Genomic DNA, 27,963 nt, shown 5'->3' on the forward strand with positions numbered 1-27,963 from the left:
TGTGACTCGGCCACGAGTGGAGTGTGTGTAGTGCAGCCCTCTGTTGCCTTGTGTCGTTTTCAGCTTTGTTGCCCAGCGGAAGATATGAATGCGCTCTCCTCGTTAGTGTGAATCTCGTTTGTGTTAACGTCGTGTCGCATTTCGAAGGAGAATTCTAAGAGACAGAAGGTTTGATTAAAGGAGTATTTTTACCTTCCATTGTTAGATACATCACGAATATAAGAACGATTAAAGGTTGCTTTAGACTGAACATTTCGAGAGCCGAGAATGATCTAGAATTCTATTTCTTAGATTGAAATCGTATTTTAGATGACTTAATGTTTACTTGTGTGCACACATATCGATACACGAACTCGTATCGGAACATTTAAAAAAAAAATGTGTAATGATATTCTATATACAAAATTTTCTTATAACGATGTGTAATGCAACTGAATACCCCCACCTAGTAGATTTGCCAGTGGATACTTCCAAGACCTACGTACGTACGCACATACAACCGCACACAATTGAGTACACATATTTTTCATTGATTAGTAACATGCGATAACTGGTGTTTTTTATTCATAGAATTATCTCTCTCTCTCTCTCTCTCTCTCTCTCTCTCTCTCTCTCTCTCTCTCTCTCCCTTATACATGAATTGAAGATGCCCTGTGTAACTTGTCAATGTGAGCTGAGCTGTAAATTGATAAGAGACTTTGAAGAGATCTTGGACGATTTAATTTCTCGTCGTGAAATACAGGGAGAACTGAACGCTTTGAGAGGAAGGCCACCTGTTACATCCAGGGCCCAGAGGAGAACACTGGGTTGAATTTGCGCTATAGACAACCACATTTACTTCAAATGCAATAATAAAAGTCAGACTATTATTTATATAGGATTCTTGATTATTGTGCTAAAACCTATAAAGATATGATTGGTTTGACTACCAAAAGGTAATGAATATCTTACTTTGATTGATGGTCAGAACGTGACATTCGTTCTTTCAATGGGACTCATTTCAAGTCGGGAATTTGATTGTTGAATTGATTTTTTTCAGGGATATTAACTAAACTTCAGAAAGAAGTTTATGTTTGTCTGTTTTCTTCTGGGAATGAGTGGTGACCTGTGCTTTCGGTTTGAATTGATAAAAACGCCCGACAGGAAATGGAAAGGAGCGAGTCCGAACAGTACCGAAACCAGTGACATCTTTGGTCTTGTCGGGAGAGAACATTTCAACTCAAATTTTTCAGAACTGGACAGAGTTTAATGAAAATGGATAAAAGTTTAAGGGGATAATTTTTTTGCTTCAGTGACTTCAGGATTATAGAAAGTACATTATTTTGTCAAAGTTGTGTAAAATTGCTAAGAAAAGAGAGCGGAAATAAACTGGTCATCATTTGTCTACTCACTTAGGGTGATCCACACAGACTTATGATATTACCGGAAAATCAAGATCAGACAAACATTCAGTGAGGAAAGGGTATTATTTATTTTGTAGTTATAAATATTCTCTCAACGCCGTGGGAGACCTGGCACCCCTGTCTCTTCTGTCCCAAGAGAAAAATCTGTCAGCCATCGAGTATTATTTTGAAGTTGCGTCCCGTAGAGTTTTCTTCCGGCTTCCTCTCTGGGCAAGGTTGCATAGTGAGGATATTACACTGTGGCGTCCTTCATGAAGCAACTGAGGATGAAACAGGAACTAGACGATTTCCTTACCTTTGCAACGGACTCTCCGGAGACCTTAGTCAGAGAAGATGTCATGATCGTATCTTCCTCCCAGTGTTTGGTAAGTAAGTGCTCGAGTGACGACAGCCTCAACTTAGCACAGCCTATGGTGTGAAATTCCTGTGCGCCAAAAATATACACCTTCGTTAAACCCTTAAAGAATGCAAAGAAAATTTTTCTTAAACTTGTGTTGTTTGGTTTTTACAAAGTGAACATGCATGCCTAACATGTGTTCTTGAATATGCATTTAACCATACTGTTACTAACAATGGTATTTGTACCACTGTTGGAAGCCTCTGCAGGCATTGATAGTATAAAATAACTACAATTAAACAATGCTTTGTATAACATTTCTTGTTTACTGCTGCTACAATGATTACATGTACTGTCATTCGTACCGTCATCGTTACCGTATCATACAACTCGTGTTAGGGTGCCATATACCATATGCCATATACATTTGTGAAGGAGTAATCATGATTTTTTTTTCTTTATAATAAGTCTCTCTCTCTCTCTCTCTCTCTCTCTCTCTCTCTCTCTCTCTCTCAGAAAGCCGTCAATTATGAATGAAGCGGTAAGGATAAATTTACCTGCTCTTGTCTGTTTACTCAGGGAATAATGCAACGAACGCAGATCAGTAGTCGGCTTGATTTTCCCAGGCTCTTGATGCCAAAACAAACTTGTTGTTGACAGTTCTTGTTGTTTTTGCCTCTATCTCTAATCTAATTATCATAAACTTGAGTAGGGTGAAATTTAACTTAAGAAGGGCTTAGTAAGGACCAGATAAGTACTTGCGTTTCTCAAAGAAAAAGAAAGATTTTGACTTGATTTTTGTGGAGTGTCTGGGCAAGTATTTCTTTCCTGACGAAAGGTGCGAATATATTCCACAAAAATAATGCAGGAAGTAACAGGTCGCCAGAGGAGCATACAGTGTTCTCATGTCATTTGCAGTTCACCTGTTTTCGTATACTTTTTAGACATGTAGACATAGACATAAGACCGAAATTCAACAGGATTTGCTGAGAGGATGTTGGAAAAAGTTCATTATTATCTCTTTTATATTATCATTATTACTTCTAGTTGGAAAAGCAAAATACTACAAGACTAAGAGCTCTGACAAGGAAAGCAGTCTCTGCGGATAGGAAATACTGTAAAGAAACAATGAATAAATTATATATGAGAAATAATAAAAAGTATAAAATATATTGAAATGAATAACAACATTGGAATAGATAATTTATATATACACTATGCAACTAGAATGTTAATGGACAGTGATATAGACTATATAGTTCATCAGTCTCATTAATCATCATTGTCGAAATAATAGTGATGTTCCCCTAAATTTCCATTCGAAATAAGGATTTGTTAATAACGTTGTGAAGACTTGAGTATTGAAGCATTTAGACCTTGCATTAGTTAGAAAGAAAGCGACGAAGAGAAAAAGATTAAATACCAAGCACATTGAAGTTGGCCAACTTCAAAAGGTCAAGGCAAAGAAAGTTTAAGGACCACTGCAGCTGGGCACAGCTCTTCAGTACCCGCACATAATAAAAGAACATCCCAATGAAGAAATCCAACCAGTCCATCATTTATACGAATACCGTGTGGAAATAGGAGAATAGCAGGACAAGGCATCCTCATATACACATACTTGCGAACCACTAGCACTGCAAGTAGGCCACTATATTATATATATGTATATATATATATATATATATACATATATATATATATATATGCACACACATATATATAATATGATATACAGTATTTGTGTGTGTTTTGCGCGTGTGTGTATTTGTATGTTTTCAAATATTATATGTATATATATATATATATATATATGTATATATATATATATATATATATGTCTGTCTGTGTTTACACGTACTGTATATAAATGTATATACTGTATATATATTTATACGTGTTTTCATGAACTTTATCATCCGTGGTTAGAGGAAGGAAGAAAGAGAAGAAGTGGAAGCTGGGGAAGAGATTATGCTTGCCAAAAGTTTCCTGAATTCATTGCTATGATTTACTTCACTGTAAGTGACTGACAGATATTAATTGTAGTAACTATTTATTTTCATAATGGCAATACTTAATTTTGTGATATTTTTTGTCTGGTAATTTTTCATCATCTCCTCCTACGCCTATGGACGCAAAGGGCCTCGGTTAGATTTCGCCTGTTATCTCTCTAAAGCTTTTAATTGAATACTTCTCCATTCATCATCTCCTATTTCGCGCTTCTTAGTCTTCAGCCATGTAGGCCTGAGTCTTCCAATCTCTCGTATAGTTTAATTTATAATCCTTTCCTGCCATTTAACTCCCAATATCCATCTGAGGGCTTTGTTCTCAAATCTACTAAATCTATTGGAAATTGTTTCATTTTCATACCATGACTCATGTCCATAGAGTAACACCGACCTCATTAAACGGATATATAGTCTGATTTTTATATGTAATTTCAGGCGATTTTATTTCCAAATTTTACTTAACCTAGCCATTGACTGATTTGCTTTTTTCAATAATTTCACTAAACTCTTATTATTAAGACCCTGTATTGGAAATCATAGTTTCTAAATACTTGAATTATTCTACTTCATTGATCCTTTCTCCTTTCAATGATATTTCATCTTCCATTGCATACTTCGTTCTCATCATCTCTTTCTTTCTTTTATTTATCTTCAGCCCAACCTCGTGTGATATTTCATGCATTCTGGTAAGCAAGCATTGCAAATTTTGTGGTGTTCTGCTAACAAGGACTGCATGATCATCATCATTTATGGGAAATATATTTTAGTTGACTTTAATTATGCTAGGCTAACTCTGTGTTGTAAAGTAATTTGTAATTACCTCCGCCAAGGATATTATTTTTTACCTGTGTTTATTTATTTATTTATCTGTTTGTTTGTCTGTTAGCAGGATTACGTAAAGGGTTCTTGCCGGATTTTCACCAAAGTTTAACAATGGATAGATATGCCTCGGAAGAAGCTATTAAGTTTTAGAGGTGAACCGGATCAAGATCGCGATTCTGTCTGCTATTCTTATTATTATATAGTAGGTTAATTCTCGGTCATCTTATGAAAAGGAGAAAGATTGATCCGTAGACTTTAGCACAATGTTGACAACCTTCATTGGCGGAATTCTGAGATCTGTAGTTGCTCTTACTACTTTTTTGTATTTCTTGGCTCTTCTTATGAAGTATACAATACTTGAATACAACTATCACCGAGTGGTGAAATTATGTAATATGAAGATTGCTTCAATAGCTGACATAAAAAGTAACTGCTGCAGCTCAATTCCAGTGAACAGTTCACAAAGAAAACCTTTATCGTTGAGGATAAAGGTTTCAATAGCGCCACCCTAGGGCAGCGTAATACCTGCTCCTCTTAGGCAATAAAGGCCAAAGCTTCGTTATTATTTTTCAGAGGAACATTTGGTATAAACCTTCAGGAACATGTGAGAACAATGGTTTTGGTTATATTTGAACACAAACACCCCACACTCACTCACACACACGTACTATATATGTATATGAGAGTATATATACTGTATATATTTTATATAAAATTTTTATATTTTTAAACACGCGCGCACACGCACACACACATTATATATATGTATATATATATATAATATATGTGTGTGTGTGTATATATATATATATATGTGTGTGTGTGTATATATATATATATATATATACATACATATATATATATATATATATAATGTTTATATATAAAACATTTTTATTGTAAAATTTAGCAGAAAGGTCAGGGTAAAAATTACAAAACTGGTTTTCCGAGTTTACGTACAGAGAAAATATGTCGTTTTACTCGTGATATATACATAGGACATCGGAATGTGTAGTGAAATACTTTAGCTAATTCTTCTTTATACTAACGATATGTGGAAACTGAATGCGCATGGAAGAATAGAAATAAAAATGGTTGAGAGAAAGTAATTTCGTCGTATATAGTATAATTTGCTAGATAAAGTATAAAGAGAGAATTGTAATGGTCTTGAAAATAATTTGTTAAAGGGATAACATTGGAGAATAGTGACTGAAAAGAGTCTAGATTCTACAATTGGGACAGGTTTAGATGGAGAAGGGGAGTAATCCTTAGAAAGTGCTGTCGAGGGATGAGAAGTATTGGAAAAGGAGTCGGCAAGATCCAGGAAATGTGAGATTGCTTGTAAAACAGAGATGAAAGATGTACAGTAAATGGTATGTAGAGGATATTTTGTAACGCTGCTAATGAGCCTCTTCCGTAGAGTTTGAGACCGAGATTGGTGTGGAGGTTTGTGCACAGGTGGTTCATCCGTGCAGTTTAAATGTGAATAAGGCAGCGGTATTTGTATTGGCTTTTCACTATACTCATTCCATACGGCACAAGGACAAGAATCTTAATAGCCTTGTGCATCTACTGTATTATTCTTATCGGAGGATTCCACTGCGAAAAGTATCCTTTTTGAAATGTGATCTTGCTCTGGTACTTGTTAAATATTCATAAGACATTTTACAATTGCAAAATAGCATAGATGACTCCACTGCTGTAAGAAGCAACTTATCAGGTAGTATCACGTTAGTAATTTGACTGATCAATCTTAGATGGACCCTTGTGCAGAGAGCTTCCACAACAGAAACAGTCTCACAACTAAACAGACTCCTCACTCTGCGTCATTCACCTCTGCCTTGTGGGTGGGTTCGCTTTCGTCCTTGTATTTTTGCTTGTTTGTTCGTTTGCTTGCTTGGAGCAAAAGTTTTGGAAGCGTCGAAAAAGTAAAAGTATCAGGAAGTGAGACTATTTTCTTTAGTCTATTCTTGGAATCCCGGTTTCAATCAAACTGCTCTTATCTTATTTTTGTTTCCGTGTCAAGCTTCCCGAATGACATAAGTGGCCGTGAACTCATGTAGTATATTTCCAATCTCTCCTATTTACACACATTATCTGATTCTCCATCAGCTTGGTTTTGTCTGAAATAGTGCGGGGCAAGAGAAAAACTGCCTATGGCAACTGAGATTATGGAAAGTTGCCAAAGAAAATGAAGAATGTCGCAAGTGACTTGCTGCTCGAGTCTTAGGAAGGTTGCCAGAAATAAAATAAAGATGGTAGAGTTTGTGCTGAATGAAGACTGCCACCCTCGAAATCGGAAATCGGCCTTACTACACCCACTGCTGGGATAGCCTATTTCACTTCCCATTTAGCACTGGTCATGCTCGAATCGTATGTGTCATGGCCACGTAGCAGTGATCGTGCGTGCATTTATTTCGCTCATGAAGCCAAAACTATACATAGTCTAGTCATGCTTATATAGTATGTTTGGAATTCGAATGACCTGTGAACAAGAATGCGATTAATGAGGGATTGGAGTATTTGAAATATAATCTTCAACCGGATATCCGGAGTTGAGAAATTTCGTTGTCACGTAATTCAAGTACAGGGGCAAAGCATTGTATCCAATGGAGTCAATTTGAAATGTATTACCATAAAGAATGGTAAGATTTATAGCATGTACTGTATATGAGAAATATGTAATAATTTCAATTTCTATGTATTATATGTATATGTGTATGCTTGTTTTGCTCTATGATTTTTTTAAGCTTTCATCACAAGACTGAGTTTTTTTTTTCTGAAAAGCAATACTACTTTATAAAAAGTTAAAAATCTAGAAAGCCGTAGCAAGTCATTCTCTCTCTCTCTCTCTCTCTCTCTCTCTCTCTCTCTCTCTCTCTCTCTCTCTCTCTCTCTCTCTCTCTCTCTCTCTGAGAGCAGCTGTCAGGTACCCATATCCTATTCTGTAGAGTGAATAGTCTGTTGGTTTTCACTTTTATTTGATTTCCATAATGGGACTGTGCTCTACTCAAACTATCAGTTCGTCCATAGTATTTCGTAGTTTATATTTAGTTACTGGATCAGGATCAGTGTCGGCATACAATACAAATATTATAAGCATCATGAAAGTAAAGTAATGGTCTTTTCCTAAGATTGAGCCACATCAACTGCAGAAAATTTTGCGTTACTGGTTCGTGCTCATGTATAAATGCCTGGTACAAATTCGTTCGTGAGATTCTGTTCAATAAATCCCGTAATAGCCTGAGATGACGGTTATTGTTTTACTTTCACATACTGTATAGAGTCACCTCTTAATATTCTTCAGGCCAATTTTGTCCATCAATTTTTGTAGTAAATAATAAACACTTCAAGTTTGATTTCGTAATATGGTGGAGAGAGAGAGAGAGAGAGAGAGAGAGAGAGAGAGAGAGAGAGAGAGAGAGAGAGAGAGAGAGAGAGAGAGAGAGAGAGAGAGAGAGGGAGGGGGGGATTAACTCATCGCTTACATCTCCTATGTGGATCTGGATATTTGTAAAACCCATTAAAACAATTGCGTCAACACTTTCTTTACAGCAACATACAAGAGTCCAAATCCAATTGCAATTAAACCATGTGCAGGATTAGTCCAACTGTGCAGCTTTATGACATCCTGACACATCCGGAATGATATTCTGAAAGTTGCTCTAAAATATGTACACTAGCTGACTTGTTGAAATGCAGCGAAGATGACAGTTTCATGGGGAATATTAGAATGCGAATGCAAATCCTGACTGTATTATGGGATAGTATAGGTCAGGGTGGCCTACAGAGAATCTAACAATGACTAAAGTATTGTGGAATTAAAGGTCGAAGATAGTGCCAGAGAAACGGATACGGAGGAATGGGTGCTCACTTTTAGCATCTTATCAACAGCTGCTTGCGCAAGGGACAAATAATTGGCGAGCAACGTGGTTTGACTGCAGATTATAAATACACACACACACACACACACACACACACAAGCTTATGTGGTTACAGTCAGAGTTTGTATGAAATTAATGGGGTAGTTTTGTAATTTAAAAAAAAAGCTGTTTACTAGTTTAAAACCGAACAGGTTTTTAAAGGGCAACGGAATTTAAGGCTAAGAATTTTACCAAACAACAACAATAAAAGTTTTTGTTTGAGTAAAGCCGAGAGATAAGTGAGGATTCAGACTGCCCACGTGAACACTTATTTGCCTTTTCATTTGCTTTCACTCTGAAAAACAACGAAATGGACCGTGGTGGTGAATAAGCTTCTTGAAAAGTAGAAACATAGATAGCGGTTGAACTTCTGATGGGATTGTTAGTGTATTGAAATGACTGTTAGTTACAAATGGTTGTATTAGAAATCCAATATATATAACTTATTACAATAACAACAAATATGGAGGTAATGTACTTTAGCTTGATTTCAAAACAAAAGAATGGGTTACTCAGGCTTTTTAAGTACTGGTGCTGGAAGAAATTTGTTTTAAAGACAACCGTAAATAAAATTTATAGTTTACAAAAGGAATTTGAATTATTTGAATTAAGGTTTTTTTTTATGGAGGAAATATATGAATACGAACGACTGATTAATTAATAGAAAATGATGGCTGAAAAAATTGTTGGTGTAATAAAGTATAAAAATCAATAAAATGTTCAATACTTAAAGAAAGAAAGATTTGACACTTTTAAACTTTCATGAGGCTATAGAGAAATTGGGCAAGTTACGTCATGTTTCATGAAAAAAATAAAAAAGTCATTAATTCTTTTTCTCAGGAAAAACAAAAGACAGACCGTTATCTTTAATAAACACCTATACATACGGATGGGCCGAAAGTTGGGTTACATCTAACCCTTAGACATTGTATATTTAGAAGACATCTAGACATTTACATACACCTTATATATATATATATATATATATATATATATATATATATATATATATATATATATATATATATATATATATATATATATATATATATATATCTGTGTGTGTTTATGAGTACAATTAACATTTGGTTTTATAAAAAAAAAAATTGGTGAAACTTATGTATCAGTATTAATGAACCTTTTGGAGGTTGGAGATTATTTATCGAAATATTTCATTCGCTACCCTTTTTTTAAGGATCCCAAGTTACTTTAGAATTTAAAGAACCCAGGTTTTGTCACTTTTTTCAGACTGTCTGATGGTCAGCTGTCTCTGACCTTTTAAGATTCGACGTAATGTGTCGCCAGTATCGTATTATGTACCGTATTTCTCTTCTCTGACATTTATTTTTCCTGGTCACATGTCTTTTTGAAGGTCAGTATTTCATTTTTATTTCTTTATTTTCTTGGAACTTTGCAATCCTCACTATCTCCGATGGTTGGTGATTATTTACTTACCCTTTTACGTACCCTGTTTTTTTTTTTTCCAAGGGCATGGGTTAGTATAAAACAAAAAACTAATTGTTTTCTTATCCAAGTGCTTCTTGGTTGGTAGGTACCTTGGAGGATGAGCATTCCCAAAGTATTTTGTGCCTGGTCACATCATACAAGATCAGCGGTAAATTCAGAGGCAACTTATTTCCAGGTACTGGGAACTAAAAAATGAATGGTCTTTGGTCTTCAAAATATTTGAATATGTATATAAATAAGTTCTGAAGATTAAACTATAGCATTCAGAGGCTAGAAAATTTAGCCCAACTCAATTTTCTACAATCTCTTTGTGCGTTGCATTAAAACATTATCATTTCGCCAAGGAAATGTTTATAACAATGTCAGTTTTCAAGAGATTTTAATAATTCGTATGCTGCAATGAATGTATCCAAGTGTCATTGCAATGTGTAATATGGGTATAGAATGGTAGTGCATGTTTCCCTAAATATACACAATCGGTATCCAGTCAGTTATTATTATTGTTCTTGTTGTTTTTGTACAATAAAACAGATTCGTGTGCAGTGTTCCTCGTTAGCATTTACACTGAAGAAGAGCACCTTTCAGGTATCCCAATGTTTTTAGATAATATTTTCTCAGAATCTCAATGGTAAGGTTTTCTATTTGGCAAAAATTCAGTCCCTATATTTTCTACCAATTTCAGTATCATTTTTTATTATTATTGAATATAGTAAAGTATTAAAAAGAAGGTTCAATCCGTAATAACTAGGAAGAGGAACCACTCAACAGAATACAGATCTTTATTGGGAATGCATTGCCTCTCATTTGCGTGACAGAATTTCATCATTATCTAATTACAAATTCCGTGACCACTTAACGTAATATGATGGATATGGCAAAATTTCGAGGGCTTTACTTAGAATACCTACAGTAGGCGATCTAGATTTATCAGCTCCCAAACCTTCTGTTTGAAATGTTCCTCATTGTCAGCGAAATAGAAAATGCGAGAGGGGAAATGAAATCGAAGTGATAAATTCAGCATTCTTCAAAGGTCTTGTAATGCTCTAAACAATTGGTGTTTTTCAATGGCCAAGACAAAGAAGGGGACAGTAGAAGAGGGGCGGACCTTTCCTTTTATTCTTGGTTATCTATTAGGTTCTCATTTTTTAATAATCATGTAAACATAATAGGAATGTAACTGTCACGATAAGTGATTTATTTTAATTTAATGACATTGCTTAACTGTGGACATTCTCCTCTCTCATCTTTCAATATAGTTATGCATGATAAAAGCTAGAAACGAAATACAGCTCGGTCATAAATTTAAACCGTGTAAGTAAAATATACATCTTAGCCAACTTACCTAATTGCTGAAGATATCTTAATTTCCTAATAATGATTAGAGTTTCACCACCTATATGAGAAAAAAGTCGAATAAACATACTAATGTTAGCAATAGTCTTTAAAAATGAGGGACCTAATCCATATGCACTGGCTTTACCTGTCAAAATCTCATTCCTCCGGGAATAACGCCAATGGATCCACCGCATCCTGAAGTCGCCTTTTTTTCTTTCTTTTTCCTAAAACCGGCAGAGGACTAAAACAAGATTGACTTTACCGCTTATGATAATTAGGAATTAAAAAAAACCTACAGTATAATTATTCAAGCATTTTCATAGGTATTTCTGTTTAACTCGTGCGCGCGCTCGCATGTTAGAGAACCTAATGAAAATCTTGCCAACACAAAGAGCACGAAAGAGTAATCACGCCAACGAAATATTCTGTTGCAGAAAAGTGCCAGAGGATAACAGGTGCTTGGCGACTATCAGACAAAATGACGAAAGAATAGAGCGGCAAGTCCCTATCCTCTGTTCCCAGCTAATTTTCCCTCAGCCCCTCCTCTCTCTCGCTCTCCTGGTTCCCCTCTCGCCTTGACTTGCTTTCTTGTGAATGTTTACAGGGCCAACTTCACTTCATCTTTTTCCGTGGCAACCAGAAATCCCTTTTCAGGCTTGTGCCAAATTTATTCAGGCTGTGGATTGTGTAACGAGAAGTTGGCAAAAGTGAACTTCTTATCTAAAAGAACCATCCATTATTTTTTGTTCATTTTTCAAGACGCCCACCCCAATATAACCTGTCAAAAATTCCTTGGGACCCTACAGTATATATATATATATATATATATATATATATATATATATATATATATATATATATATATATATATATATATATATATATTAGCTGTAAACAAAGATTTTTTTTTTTCGTATTTTCGATACCAAGCCTTGATTACGATAATGTTTATAAAAAGAAAGTGTGCCATCTTGAATTTTGTATATACAGTATTAATAATGTTTATAATTGCATGGTGTGTGATTCATTATTTTTCTGTATTGCAATACACAGTACTATTCATGCATTTACTTACTACTCCTCGAAAGGGTTAAGCTTTTTTATTCAGTGTTCTTCCCTACCAAGTGTTGTGTCAAGTGACAGGATTTATTTGTGGATTGTACAGCAGTAGCACCCGACAGCACATGATTATCCTCAAGGTAGTCTCTGGGGGTCGTTTTTTAGAATTGTTTTATAACATCAACCGTCAGAAATTAAGAATGTGGGTTTTATCTTCTGATTTCGCTTGTATGTAGGGATTTAAAGGGGGAATAACTTTATTGGATTTTAATAAGCATATTTTATTACACATTTTCAATGTAATTGTGACCGTCATGCTACAGTATGTAATGTTTACATGAAATATTCATTCATATTTTGCCTGTTCAACTTAATTGGAAATATACATCAAGACTAGCGAAGGTTTCAGGCAAACCTTGGTTCTCAAAACGATCTACATTTACGTTAGCAACCTAATGGTATTTCTTTTCTGTCTGTTTTAATTATCGTCATTAAATTGCCCCAGTTTTTTTTTAACTCAGTGAAATGATTGTGCAGACTCTTAAAACATATTTTAAGTTATATTTCTATCCATACCATATAATTCCACATGGAACGCTCCCACTTTGCAAGAAGAGGGCCTGGTATACACTCAGAACAGCTGGACAGCTTCTTTTCCCTGAGAGCTATACGCTACGTCCTGTGGGAAAAAGAAGGCCTATCATTATACCCTGAGTACGCAACAAGAACTTTCGCGTCATAATTTTAATGAACTGTCGAAATATTTAACAGACAAGTTCTGCGGTATTTCATGCTAGAACACCACAGAAGCATTTTGAAAAACCGTTAAAGGAGGAGAAGTTATAATGTGTTGATGAATGTTTAAACTAAACTTGATTTATGAAAGAAGAGTAAACAGTTTGGAGAGAAAAATGTTTCAAGGCTTGATAAGGTAAACAGTGAAAAATCCCCCTGAATGAATATGGGCTGACATGCGTTAAAGCCATGATCCTATAGTGGGAGAAGTACCTGCACAAAAATGCATGTGAATCAGACGTTCCGCAGGTAAGAAGGGCCAGGAAAGAAAAAAACTGAAATAAATGATAATAACAGAACTAATGACTTGCATTGTGTTCCTCAGATTAGAAGATGTGGAAAGTACAGTAGGGAGAGAAGTAATCATCACGGTGTATTGATATTATAAAAGACGTCAAAGATTCTTGTCAGCAGGAAATGAAAATTTTACTATATTTAGTTCAAAGTATTATAATTATTAAAATATGCCTCCAAGTATCTCATAAGTACTGTAGTTTGCATAAACGAGAACTGATAATTGTAATTCGATTGCGGTGCAGTAATTCTAACTGCACAAGACTATGTCTGGAAAATGGCTTAAGCTTAAAGTAGTTTTGTGCATTTTCTTAATCAAATTGTAACACTTGAGTGATATGATTGATTATCATTCCATTTTTTCCCTCCCATCCAAAGGCTTTCCTTGTTCATAGATTTTCACAGTTTATCTGTATAAAGAGAGTAGCTGTAAGCAAATATACATTACCACACTAGAATTATTATACAATATATCCAACATCACTGTTTTTAGGTTGTAACTTGTTTTGTTATAATGACCAAACTTTTAAATAAAAAGTAAACGCTCTTAGCTTGATATTAAACTTATGGCTTTCTTTTATGTATGGAAAGGTAGTTTTACGGTACATATTTACGAAATTACAGTCTAATGCGAAAATGTAACCATGTCATTCTAGAATTTTCCTTAGTATTATTATTATCATTATTATTACAAATAACTTTTTCCTCATTATCGTATATTTTATTGTTGTTTTCTTTTCGTGATCAATTTTCTATCTGGTATTCATTCACCTGATTATCAAAGTTACTTCTCCAGGATAAGACCACACTTTGTATGTCTTGTCTTCACCTTTAAATTTATAGGAAATAGAAAGCTCAAGGTAATTATGTGTAATTGGTCCACCGTGCTGCAAAAGCAATATAGACGCTAACTTGGTTAAATGGATGTGAGATAGGCGTTGTTGTTATTGTTAAACGTTACCTTACTTTGCTTTTGTGGTGGTGTCACGCAAGGGAACACTACTCACTACAGGACCAGGACCTACACAATCAGTTTATCGTATACATTCTTGGGTATTTTGCATATCACACTACATGAATTATGTTTATTTTCAAATCTACATTATAGAGACACTTGGAGAACAAGGAAGTCTTCAGTTTCTTCTTGAACGAGATATTAGGAATTGAGTTCTTATATACTGGGTCTACCCCAAGATAATATGTGTTGGGTAATCATTGATTTTAATAATGCTAGCGAGGAACTGGAAAAGGTGATCGCCCTGTGGTTGGCTGACATACAGTATATTTGATAATCTGTTTAATGTATATTCATAGATGCATTGGCAGGATTTGTCAGTCTTGTAAAACGCTGAGGAAATGTTATAATTTGTATTTATAATGTCCCTAAGAGCCTGGGTGTGACATTGGTGTTCTGCTGAAAACGGCTTGTTATCAAGTTCTCAAATAGAGAAGTAAATAAATAAATTTAGAAAACTCCAGCCAAGATGGTGTATTGAAAATCCGTTAAACTTACAGGGACATTGAACAAATCGTCAAATTGATTATAACCAACCGCTCCCACTTCATTATGAATTAACTTTTCAAAACCAGCAACCTACGGATTCTTGTTCAAACAAAGAAAAAAGAAGCTTCCTGGTGAGAAACAGCCAGCATTCCATCTTCCCTCTCCTTTCCCTCTTGTGCACAATCTCTGGAGATGATTAATTTGGTCTTCTCTGTATATGGCCGCCCAAAGATGCCTTAATGTTCACTTGGGTTTGACCGCAATGCACCTATCTAAGAGAAAATCATGCCATGTTAAAGAGGGAGCCATCAGGAGGCTATGTGTCGAAAACCAAAGGTGGAGCACTGATAGACAATGCCATATCTCGGTCATCAACATCCCTGGACAGTACCAAAGACAAACGTTGAGTAAGTCTCAAAGTCTCCACAACAGATAGCTTATGCTACTGTACAAATTCCTCAAGAAGTGACACCCATCAAATACTTGACCAAAGGACGGGTCACAAAACCAAATCCAGATTGCAGCAACGAAACCTTTAGAAATCAATTCTGGCTTAAAGCAATGAGCTGTTGACCAATCAAAGTCAATGATCTTTGGCAGCGTGTGATGTTTACCCACAACAATTATCATATTGTCTACTGCACACGCACAAAAACTCCCAGATTCTACTCCTAAAGCATCTTTGCAATTTGGAAAGAATCCAGGACTTTACATCTGGCTTCCCATTACCTTAAACGCTTTATGTCACAAGGCGCCCCTTTGGACATGAGCCGTGTTGGCACAAGACTGGTGTATTCGAAACCAACCAACACTTTAATTCTGCACCAATTCAACCACGATAGTGACCATCTCATTGGTGTAAATGGGTGAAATGTTTTCTTAAAATTAAATAGTTTTATACGTTCGCTGCGGATTCATGAGTAAAGGAAAATTACCAAAATGTATCCTTCCCTATACTAGAGAAATAGCTATGAAAATTTGACGAATTTTTTCAAAGAGAAAAATAATCACAAATGTTAAGAGAAAATTATAAAATGAACGCACTGAGGTTACAATAACTCATAAGGGAACATTATTATTTTTATTATTATTAATAATAATAATAATAACAATAATAATAATAATAATAATAATAATAATAATAAGTTAATATAGATTGTAATTAGAAATTAAAACCCCTTTCTGCTAAAAGCAGGGTTATCCAAGTTGAAGCTTGCTTTACGTTTTTCTATGCAGAGTTTCTAGTAGTCTTAGATCGGTCTCCAAACGAGCCTTGCTTAAGATACTAAAATCATCATGATTATAATTGTTGATACAAAATCCATGACAATGTTCTCTTATAGAGGGCTGAGCAAGCTAACTTAGTAGAAGGGTCCTCGAACTAATGCCTCTATGTTCAAAGGTTCTGGTAGACAACAGCTTAATTGAGCCATCCCAATGTTTCGAACTGCCCTATGGACACAAATTTGTTAACAACCACAGAACACAACTCGCTAGATAAAAACTCCTTAGACTTATTTCACATCTCAAAGTTATTGAAGTTCTAAATCAGTCGAATGTTTTTAGTTTTAAAGTAGGTTTTTGTTATTCGCTTTTTTTTTTATTATTATATTGATCTTATTCAACATATAAGGAAATCGGACATATATAATCTGATCTTTTATTTTATAATTCTGGTTATCACTATTCATATCATTAAGACAAGTTTTTACTTTTTGTAAAATAAATTGTCTGAATATCCATTTTTGGTTGAAGAGTTCTTTCAAGAATGTTATTTCCTTATGGAAATTCGAATAATTCCATGATAACTTATATACTCTATCAATAAGAGCATTGATATTGTTCATTTTATATCTTAAATTACATTCACTTAATATCTTTTATGCATGTATATATCTATGAACAATATGTATGTATGAGAGTATATTGTTAACAATTTTAGTAAAAACAATTAAAAAAAATTAAACTTTGTTTGTGTCTGTATTTTTAAGGTTATGGGAAACAATAACTGTGAGTAGCAAATTTCATAGTTTTCTTCTTCTTCTTTTTTTTTTTTTTTTTTTTTGCGATTCTCATAAAATAATCAGTTTTATTGCCATTAGCACGTGTACGTGAAACGTTTTAAAGATACTAGGTACCGCAGTGTTAAAATTATTTTGATAATTACATTTGCTCATTATCAGTATTCGTCTAAGTGTTCGTGATAGACCTTAGTGACAAGGGCTGGTGACGTTGATTTTATGGTCGAGTGCCATCTGACCAATGATTCAGATCTACTTCTTGTGTTGATATACTGGGAAAGGCTATCTTTAGAATAGGTGTCTTCGTCTTTCATTGATGAACGACCTTTCAAATTTTGTCATCTGTCAGTAGATGGCGCCATTCTGCCTGTCGTTTGGACCATGTGCAAATTGGTTTGTTCGCTCGCACTTACCTCTCACCCTTTAAGGAACTGCTGCCCAGTTTCTCAGGTTTGATTTCACTCAAATGTAGATTTTTTTCTGTTTGGAGCACAAGAATAATAACCCTATCGTTATCTTATCAGCCACGGATGTTCATTGTCCTTTCTCAGTTTCAATAGACACCAACGAAAACCAGAAACACACACACTACTGTCTGTGTATATATATATATATATATATATATATATATATATATATATATATATATATATATATATATATATATATATATATATATATATATATACATGTATATATATAATTTTTATGTAAATGTATTTATGTATGCATGTATATGTATAGATATATATTCAGATATTTAAACATAGTAAACAGTATATATATATATATATATATATATATATATATATATATATATATATATATATATAGATATATATATATATATATATATATATATATATATTCAGATATTTAAACATATATATATATATATATATATATATATATATATATATATATATATATATATTCAGATATTTAAACATATATATATATATATATATATATATATATATATATATATATATATATATATATATATATATATATATATATATATAGGCTTCACAGTATGTTTGTAACTTCAAAACAGTAAGTGAATCCGACAATAGAGTCTAATATACTGAAAGCCAAACGCCTGTGTCGAAGTCGAAGAAAGATATTTGGGGCTTGTCTTCAGGCTGGTTGGTTACCAAGCCTCTTTTGGAGAATCGCCAAAAATGACTAAAATTCCTTTCTTTGCATGAAGGTGATTAAGGATGATGAAACGCAAGATAAGAATTTCATTTTTTTTTTTTTTTGTATAAAAATGGCAAAATATGTTTCAAGATTAATATTAGGGTGCTTGAAACCTAATCAAAAATACTAGAGCACCTCCTTGATATTTACAAAATAAAATTATTATTCAAGTACATTATTCAAGGCATTAGTTCAAGGACCCTTTTACTGCTAGGTAAGCCTTCTCAATCCTCTATAAGAGATCATTACCATGGAGTGTGTAACACCAATTTTAATCATCTTGATTTTAGTATTTTATGTAAAGCTCGATTTGAGACCGAGCTAAGATGATTGGAAACATTTTACATAAAAAAACTTCAACCGAAACTAAACCTAGATAACTCTGCTTTCAGCAGAAAAGTGTTGTAAGTACTATTTATAATTTTAAATGATCTTATTTTTGCTCATGTCTTTTAAGCAAAAGATGTCTTGTTTGCTCTATCAATCATCCCTGTCCTCTGTCGTTTTGTTTATTTTATGACTTCGCTTTCTTTCACCCTTGGACTTTCTCACTTCACTCTCAGGCTTTCTTCCTTTCACCACTTTGGCTTGCTTCCATCCATATTTTTGTTTACATCCATTCGTCCATTGGTTTTCTTCCATATACTCATTGATTTTCATCTTTTTACCCTCTGGATTCCTTCCTGTCACCTTTTGAGTGTTTTCCCCAAATATTTTTATTTTCCTTTACCTTTCAGGTTTCTTCCTTTCACCCTTCAACTTTCTTTAACACTTAGGTTTTCTTTCTTTCCTCTTTGCCTCTCCTCGTTTTACCTTTTGGCTTTCTTCCTTTCACCATTTTAGTTTTTTTTTTTAACCCATTGGCCTTTTCCTTTCACCATTCGGTTTCCCTCTGTTCCCCCTTTGGTTTTCTGCCTTCCACCCATTGACCTTATTTGTTTAACCCATTTCTGTTCTTTCTTTCACCCGTTGTATTCCTTCTTTTCACTTTGGTTTCCTTTCTTTCCACCTTTGGTTCCCTCTTTCACCCGTATTTTCTTTCATCGGCATTTTTCCTGTCCCAACTTTGCTTTTTTCTTTCACCCTTTGGCTCTCTTCAATTTATTGATATTGTTCTTTGTGCCATTTGACTTCTTTTCATTCATTCGTTTTCTTTCTTTCATCCTTTGTCTTTCTCCTTTTCACCCTTTAGCTTTTTTCCTTTCACTCATTTGTTTCTTTTCATTCACCATTGTAGCTTCCCCCTATCACCTGTTGGTGTTTTTTTCCTTTTACCCTCTTCTATTCTTACTCCTTTCACGTTTTTTATTTTGTTCTATTTTATTTTTGCAGCTGGACTACAGCGAATGCGGAGATGAAGCCCAGCCGTCTCCAAAACACATGAAGCTTTTTACAGATTCTCCCCCAAGTCCCGATCGTCAGTTCTGCTCTTCAACGACGTCCATGGCCAGTGATTCGGTGAATACACCATCTGAAGTGAGTCCTTTGTTTTAATCCGTTTGTGTGTGTATGTCAACCAGTGGCATTTCTTCCACCATTTCTAACAATCTGAAAGGTATCGGATGCGTGATTTAATGGGAGTTGAGGTTTCTTGTGAAACTTTAGCGAAGGTTGCTGATTATTTTTTGTCAATGTTTCAAGAAGAAAATCAAGAATTTCCCAAGATAAAAAATATTTGCAGCCGTAAATAAACCTTTTGATGTATGATATCGTAACTTATATCATGTATGATTGGTAGATTAATGACTTCAGGCTAAGTCCAGATCGTTTTAAATGTCCTTAGCCCTTTCTTTTATCATTTAATATTACGAATACAAATGTTTATGAACTCTAGTTACCTAGTTGGTCAAATTTGCTTGCATTACACAAGGTTACCAGTGTGTAAATTTTAAAGTTATTGATAATTTTGTCATTGTTCGTTAACATTAGAGAAACTTGGGAATTTCAGGTAAAGGTTTTCTGGAAAACTGAAAATAGCAATAAGGCTGTCGAAGAAAAACTAGTTTTATAGCTTAGCTAGTAATAATAATATTAATAATAATGATAATAATTATATGAACTGCATGAGATAGTTTTTACTTATGTGGACAATGTTCTTCTGAGCCACATACTAAACATTCTAATTAATTTATGCTGGAGAGGACTTTTCTATAAATTGGAGAAAAATGCAAAGAATTAAGTAGGCCTAGTAATAAGGTAATCAATGTCTTGGAATGAAGAAATGAGAGGTGTGGGGAAGGACTTTGGTCTGGCATTAAGGGGAAGCATTATATAATAAAAAAGTAAAGGAGAATGCAAGTGACAGGAGTAGAGGAAGAAAGTGTTGTAACACATTAGGGAGGATAAGAACTTGTTTTAGACTGAAATCAATGCAAATAAAAAGATTAATAAAAGTTTGGATATTAAAATGAAAGGTGCAAATTGGCAGACTCTACCTGAAATTAATCCGGTCATGTGTCGATATACAGTAGGTGTGTATTCAAATTGGTTTAAACATAAGACAAAAGAAATGAAATGCAGAAATGAGAATAAAAGAGCTCAAAGATCTAGCGTATGTTTGTAAATGCTCATGAAAAGGACGATTGACAACTTTAGAAAAGCAAGTAAGAGATTAAGGAATATAAAGACAAGAACTTTATGGGATTATATGTGAGATGTTTTGGTGAAAAAGTGAGATGGTGGCTAACTAGGATGTGTAAGGTAACTCTGGAAGAGGGATAGATTCTGAAGGAATGAATGAGAGAGATACTTGTATGTTACTATGTACATCAGTGCAGGTATATTGTAGATTTTTTTGTGAAGTAAATTCCACAGATGGCAGAAGTGGTTCGGAGGTAAGGTGTGACATTTTTCATAGCTTTTTAATTTCTTTATGGTCAGAAGACTGTGATAATAAATATGAGTAAGAGAAATACGGCTGATTTTTATGCGCGTTTAGAATTGGATATAAAAAATGATGATCGAATGAATCAAATGCTGACTCACGAAATGGTCAAAACCTGGAAGGTAGCAATGGGTAAAAATTTTAGAAACTCTTTTAGATTATGTATGGAAGTCAAGGCTGCAATGTTTGAATGGATTCTTGTGCTATTGGTCTTTTATAGAAGTGAATTTAAGGCTGAAGTGCAAATGAAAGAAAAAAAGGTTTATGTAGTTGAAATGAACTACTGGTGTAATATTTTTTGAGACAAGAAATGAAAGAGGGAGAAATATACAGCTGCAACTACGTCTTAAACACTTTGATTATTACCATTATTATTATTCATCCTCAGAGTTTACGTGATGACGATGCCCCGAAGAGGTTGTGTCTCGTGTGCGGTGATATTGCCTCTGGCTTCCACTACGGCGTTGCATCTTGCGAGGCCTGTAAAGCCTTCTTCAAGAGAACGATCCAGGTTTGTGACTCTCTCTCTCTCTCTCTCTCTCTCTCTCTCTCTCTCTCTCTCTCTCTCTCTCTCTCTCTCTCTCTCTCTCTCTGTCAGATTCGTACAAAGCTATTCCTTGCTCTACAAAGATAAATTACACACACATACATATATATGATAAATTTTGCACATTTAGACGTGTTTTTCATATTCAGATAAGCCATATATTTTTTATACATTAATGTCGGATTCTCTTAACGACCTCGGCAGAGCCCACAGGCGAAATCACACAAAGACAATAGCTTCTGACCTGCCGGGAGTCGAACCCTGGTCCAGGAAACTTGTATGAACAGTTACATACCACTTGGCCACAAAGAAAGGTGTATATATATATATATATATATATATATATATATATATATATATATATATATATACAGTATATATATATATATATATATATATATATATATATATATATATATATATATATACTATATATATATATATAAATATATATATATATATATATATATATATATATATATATATATATATATATATATATATATAGGATAGATAGATAGATACTGCAGATCCGAGTGATATGCTATTGATATGTCTATTCTCATTTTGTTTTCTTTTTTGTACAGGGAAACATCGAATATACTTGTCCAGCTGCCAACGATTGTGAAATTAACAAGAGAAGAAGAAAAGCGTGCCAGGCATGTCGATTCCACAAGTGTCTTCGCGTTGGCATGTTGAAAGAAGGAGTCAGGTATGCATAATTGGCTAATTTTTTTCTTACCCAGGGAACAGGGTTTAATACTCAAAGGGGCAATGATTTAAGTGTGGGTTTGAAGTCTTTTCGTCACAGTATGTCTTTTCATTAGCCATAAATCGTTTTGTAGTTCTTAAATCACTGATTTCACCAAGAATTTAGCTTCTTTGATTTGTGATATCCTTTCCCCGTTACGTACAAAATTAAAGCCCCAATGTGAATCCCTTGACGTTGAAAGTGGCAGGGAAATTTAAGGCATTATTTTTGCATCGTAATTACAATATAACGAGATAATTTCCTCAATTCCTTCATTTCTAATTCAGTATTTTATGAGCAGTAATTAATAAAGATAAAGGTAGAAATTGTCTTTTTACTTGACTCCATATTATGAATATAGACAAGTAGCCTACTTGTATAGTAAGTAGGACTGATTTTTATCTCTAAATAAAAAATTAAATTTCTTTTCGTGTATAGACATAATTTTCTTCATATTGGCTTTCTTAAACAGTGATAACCTTTTTGTATCACACAAAGGTATGACAGATCAAATTTGTAACTATTCATTGCTCAAATTAGCGCAAAAAATATCAGGGCAATATAGTGAAATGATTGGTTATAGGGAAATTCATCTTTATTTTACAGCATTCTACTCTTTCTTTTTCTGCGTCGATTATCATAGCAATTCTGCTTTACATTGACATCAAATCATTATCCTGGCTTGAAATTTAACTTTGCGTAAGAAAAACAAAAAGAACATTAATACATATAAATTTCTATCGTAGGATGAACACCTTAAATAAAAATGATTTTTTGTTATTAAATGATACAGGAGTGGTTCAAGAAGTCTTCTTTTTCATAAATGAACAGTAATATATACTACACTTGCTATATCTTTAGCCTCAAACAGCCAGTTTTACCACATCATGGTAGTGTGTGTAGCTTCCTAGAATAGAAACTTCACAATCTCGAATTGAGTTTTTATGCCATTACAGTACTAAAAAATAGACGTATTTATTTCAACCATATAAACTAGATTTGGGTCTGGCGTCGAATGAATATGAAGCCAATGATTCTTGTGGAGTGAATAAATTGTAATCGCTATTGAAAGAACTAAATACATTCTGAATATGATGGCTTGTAAAATAATATGATGTCGATAACTTCCTTTTAAGTGTGTGTGTATGTGTAATTTTTCCATGTACTTAAAATATCTTTTGGAATTATATTTCAGGCTAGACAGAGTCAGAGGAGGACGGCAGAAGTATAGACGGACGTCTGATTCTCCCTTTTCTATGCACCAGATGCCAGTCAAAAAAGCTTCCTTGGAAGGTTTGTATAATAATATTTTTTAATTATATGTAAAAGACAAATGACCATGAGTTCCTGGAACTAATATCATTTTTGTATTTTATTTTTGGATACCAAATCATTTTAATTCCGTGTTGGAATATACATGGCAAAATTACCCCCACAAATTTATTATTATTTTTTTTCAGATATAAAGTTATTAGCATCACTGCGAGCTTGCGAACCGGAGTCATTGTTAGCAATGCCAGATCCTACTATATCAGATACTGATTATTTGACCATATCAACATTGGCAGACCTTTACGACCGGGAGCTGGTCTCCACCATTGGTTGGGCCAAACAAATTCCAGGTGGGTCAAGAAGCATTATTTAGACTAGGAGTTTGGAGGTGTATTTATTGTCTGTTTTCAATTTTGTTATAGAAACCTTATTTTTTTTCAAGTGTTTTTGTTGTCAAGGTAAAGGAAATGTGTCATTATTTCAATTTCTTTTTCCTAATTGTAATCCTGTTTTCCATTCATGAGGCAAACTATTTTAGTTTGTGGATTTGTTGATTAATGTACAGAATACTCTATTTTGGCTTGTGCATTCTATGTGAAAAACAATTAACTAAGTGTTTGCACGAGGTAGAGATGATGAATGGAGAAGTATTTAATTAAAAGCTAAAGATAAAGACAACTGGCGAAATCTAACAGAGGCCCTTTGCGTCAATAGGCTTAGGAGGAGATGATGATGATGATGTTCAAGATATATATGGAGTTAGTTTGACAATGACAACGTCATTTCCAGTTCAAATCACCTATTTGCATCAATGGCATAAAACTTGCTTTACATTTATGAACAAAACTTACCTGATAAATGCCTTAGTGACTGAAATTGATGGTAATATTTGCATGAAAGGGACCTGGGGACAAATCACAAAATGTTGCAGAAAGCTGATAAATATTAAGCTTTATCTTTTTAGTTTAGCTTCAATATTTGAAATATTTGAATCTCTTAGTAAGATTTTGTCCTAAAGTGTACCTCATCAATGTCTTTTAATTAATGACTATTTTTCTTGTCATTTCACTCCACAACTTTCACTGTATTAACAGTTATTTGTCCACAACTTACTGAAAAAGTTACATTTTACAGGGTTTACAGAATTAGCATTGAATGACCAAATGAGACTACTTCAAAGCACATGGGGTGAGATTTTAACTTTGGGACTTGCCTACCGGTCCATGCCGGCTCATGCCCACACTCTCCACTTTGCACATGATTTCACGATAGATGAAAAGCAAGCAAGGGAGTGTAATGCCACTGAGCTTTTTACACAGGTTAGTTGGGGACTGATTTTGTACTTAACATTACCTGTATCTACTTTACCATAGAGCAATTATATTTCAATAATTTAAAACACAAGAAAAATTACTTTTCTTGATATCATGAAATATAACCAGAGGATGGCGGAGTTGCTTAGATGAATTTTACCCTCACAATTTGCCCCTCTAAATAATTTTCTTCACAGTACATTTGCTTTGCAAGTTACATTTAAAGTGAGGTATAGTATTTAGGTGTTCTATGTGTATTCACAATTAATAGAACATAAAGACTTTGATCACTATGTCATTAAAGAAACTTATACTAGAGATATATCCAATGAACTCTATACCATTTAAGTCCAAATTTTCCAAAGTATCCTTCTCAAATGGAAGAATTTCGTTGCAGGTTCTTGGTGTTGTCGAACGACTTGAACAGTGCAGTATAAATAGGGAAGAATTTTTGCTTCTTAAAGCACTTGTTTTAACTAATTCTGATGTGCGACTCCAAGATAACCAGGCTCTTCAGCGTCTGAGACAAAACATCCTTCAAGCACTACATGACACTGTGGCAACTCAAAGGTAAACACCAAAAGATTAATGTGGGGGGGGGAGGGGGGGGAGGGCACGAGGAAGAGTTTTTCTTAATTGGTCTGCTATTTTATTGTTCTGCCCTCTATCTGAAAGGCCAAAAAAACAGAAATTTTGAAATGTTTTATACCTTTTTTGCTGTAATTAGCATGCGAAAAAGTTAACAAAGAATTCTCCACTTCATAGAAATACTTTGGATTTGTAGTTAGTATAGTGTTACCAAGCTTGATCTTTTCTTCTTATAGCTTACATCTATGATACTTCAGGTTATTCTCTCTATTTCTCACATTTTGAACAAACAGATTTAAGACAAATCTTATCACAATTTATTTTTTAATAAAGATCCTTGTAACCTTTAACTTTTGCACTTTACAAAATAGTCTCTTTTTCAAGGATTCTCTTTTCATTCCAGATTACGGGATGGCGTTGTTCAAATGCAGTCCCTCTTATTATGCCTACCTTCTTTAAGAGCAGCAGATGCTGCCCTAAGACGGTACTGGCTTTCTGTAAGGCACCAAGGAGCAGTGCCAATGAACAAATTATTTGTGGAAATGCTTGAATCACACATGCGGTGAATAGAATTCTTGTTTTAATGACTTTTGAAAAACTTAGTGCAGTTAAAGCTGTAGGGTGTGATGCAAAGTTTGAGGGATAACCCAACTGAACCAAGTCATGAATTAAAGAAAATGCTCTGATAACTAATCATTCATGCGATAGAAAAATTACATTTACCACATCATTGTGCTTTTCGAGTCTTCCGCAAAGCAAGTGTTTTCACGACTTGAGTGTTGGTTTCCCTAGACACTCAATTTTTGTTAAAGACTTTTGGCGAATTTTTAGAGAAAATTACTTTGTCCAGAAGAAAACTGAGGAAGAACTACTTTCAACGTAGAGTGAAAGCTTCTGTGTTGTCACATTCTCAGGTCATGTTGGCAATTGTGTTCAAACCAAAAGAAAAAGGAAAAGTGATTAGATTCATTGTAAATACAATTGTTATGCAAATAATACACCCACCGAGCTGTATGTTTGGTGTTGTTTGTGAAATGGTCAGCAAATTTCTTCAATGCACAGTAAATCTGAAGCTTTTTGCAGTAATAAAAAGCCTATTTGGCTCTTATGTTAGCTGATCTCGCCTCACTGTTGGCAGTTGGCTCAGGAATAAGTAATACCACTCCAGCTGTGAGTTTCAAGGCTGAAGTCACTGCTAGTAAATTGCTATATGTTCATAAATGTATATAGTTGCATAAACATATATAAATATATTAATCTTTGTATCTCAAAGGTCTGTTGGCCTGTGGAAGAGTACAACTGCTTAATTAAGAAGAATCCAAATAAAGACTGGTTTGTGCTGTCCTTTCAGTATTTGAAGTGACAATTGTTGTGTCTTTTTTATGTTGTCAAAAATGAAGTGGATAATAGAACCATAGAGATTAACTTTACCAAGTTCTGGTGGTGACTGTTATAGTAATAACAGTCAAGAGGCAATCAGGTGCTAGTTATGAATCGTAGATATGTACAGTTCGCTGTTCACAAAGTAAGTTTGATACATTGATGATGGATTTAATGTTTGAACGTTATCTTCAAAGTGTTTTCATTTTATTTATAAGGTTAATAGTCTTTTTGATAAGTTTTACCTTTGCAAATCTCCCAAACATCTTACACCTAATTTTCAGCAAGTTTTTCAGTAGCAAAATAGAAAGTCAGTATCTCTCATACTATTCTCTGATTTGTGATATGTCGCGTAAAAGCTTATGTGAGTTGCATAGTATTGATAATAACCTACTGATATGCAGAGAAATATATCCTTTTTATGAGAAATCGTGACCACCAATACCATACTGGTATCCCAAACGAAGCATGCTAGCAAAAAAAGTGGACACTGACTTTGCTGCAAGCCCAATGGGAAACATAAATACAATGCTGTGCTTACTAAGAAAAATAATGTGGATAAACCAGAATTAGTCTGTTAATTAAAAAATCTTTAAACTATAAACGTCCATCTTTCATAATTGGGCAAATACTGTAGTTCCTTTAATTGTAGTTAAATACTAATATTGTTTCGAATCGAAATGGGATGATTTCAGATGTTAAACTAGTTAATAAAATCAAACTCATTTAGCTTTACTTCACATGAATATGTTTTTATTTCTTAGGTGAAGAATATACAAAGCTTATGATTTCAGTATGACATTCATATGAAGTTATAAACATTATTACCATCATTACAGAAATGAGATATCAGCTTCACAACAAATTAGAAGCAGCGACACAGTTGGTAATTGATGAATTTGCTTGCCAGAAATTGGAAAGAAGTTAGAAACAGGTGTGTTCTTGTTTTTATAACTTTATTTTACTAAATGAATAGAAACAGAAGCTTCAAATTTGTGATAGACATCAATTTGTGCAATAAGTTCATGAACTGTCCTTCATGTCATGCTGAGCGAT

General features: G+C 34.0%; 1 protein-coding gene across 3 annotated transcripts; it reads left to right on the top strand.

Annotated features, from left to right (window-relative positions):
• Positions 1-27,963, top strand: ERR (estrogen-related receptor). 3 transcript variants are annotated; one of them, XM_068379185.1, is made up of 10 exons: positions 1-101; positions 1,040-1,768; positions 19,505-19,648; positions 21,445-21,567; positions 22,191-22,315; positions 23,550-23,647; positions 23,815-23,976; positions 24,761-24,945; positions 25,337-25,509; positions 25,931-27,963. In XM_068379185.1, the coding sequence occupies exons 2-10, from the start codon at positions 1,655-1,657 to the stop codon at positions 26,091-26,093; spliced, it is 1,287 nt and encodes a 428-aa protein (XP_068235286.1). In that variant the 5' UTR covers positions 1-101; positions 1,040-1,654; the 3' UTR covers positions 26,094-27,963. The 3 variants fall into 3 exon arrangements, with proteins under 3 accessions (XP_068235286.1, XP_068235285.1, XP_068235287.1); XM_068379184.1 differs by having other exon boundaries at positions 10-168; XM_068379186.1 differs by lacking the exon at positions 1,040-1,768 and having other exon boundaries at positions 10-168.

This window comes from Palaemon carinicauda, chromosome 8 (assembly GCF_036898095.1).
Source record: "Palaemon carinicauda isolate YSFRI2023 chromosome 8, ASM3689809v2, whole genome shotgun sequence".
Classification (NCBI taxonomy): Eukaryota; Metazoa; Arthropoda; class Malacostraca; order Decapoda; family Palaemonidae; genus Palaemon; species Palaemon carinicauda.

What these genes read in the sequence shown, in the direction of transcription:
- ERR (XM_068379185.1), top strand. Translation starts at nt 1,655, where the DNA reads ATGAAGCAACTGAGGATGAAACAGGAACTAGACGATTTCCTTACCTTT. An exon ending in CAAAAAAGCTTCCTTGGAAG is followed by an intron (nt 23,648 to 23,814) that starts GTTTGTATAATA and finishes ATTTTTTTTCAG; the next exon opens with ATATAAAGTTATTAGCATCA. An exon ending in TTGGGCCAAACAAATTCCAG is followed by an intron (nt 23,977 to 24,760) that starts GTGGGTCAAGAA and finishes TACATTTTACAG; the next exon opens with GGTTTACAGAATTAGCATTG.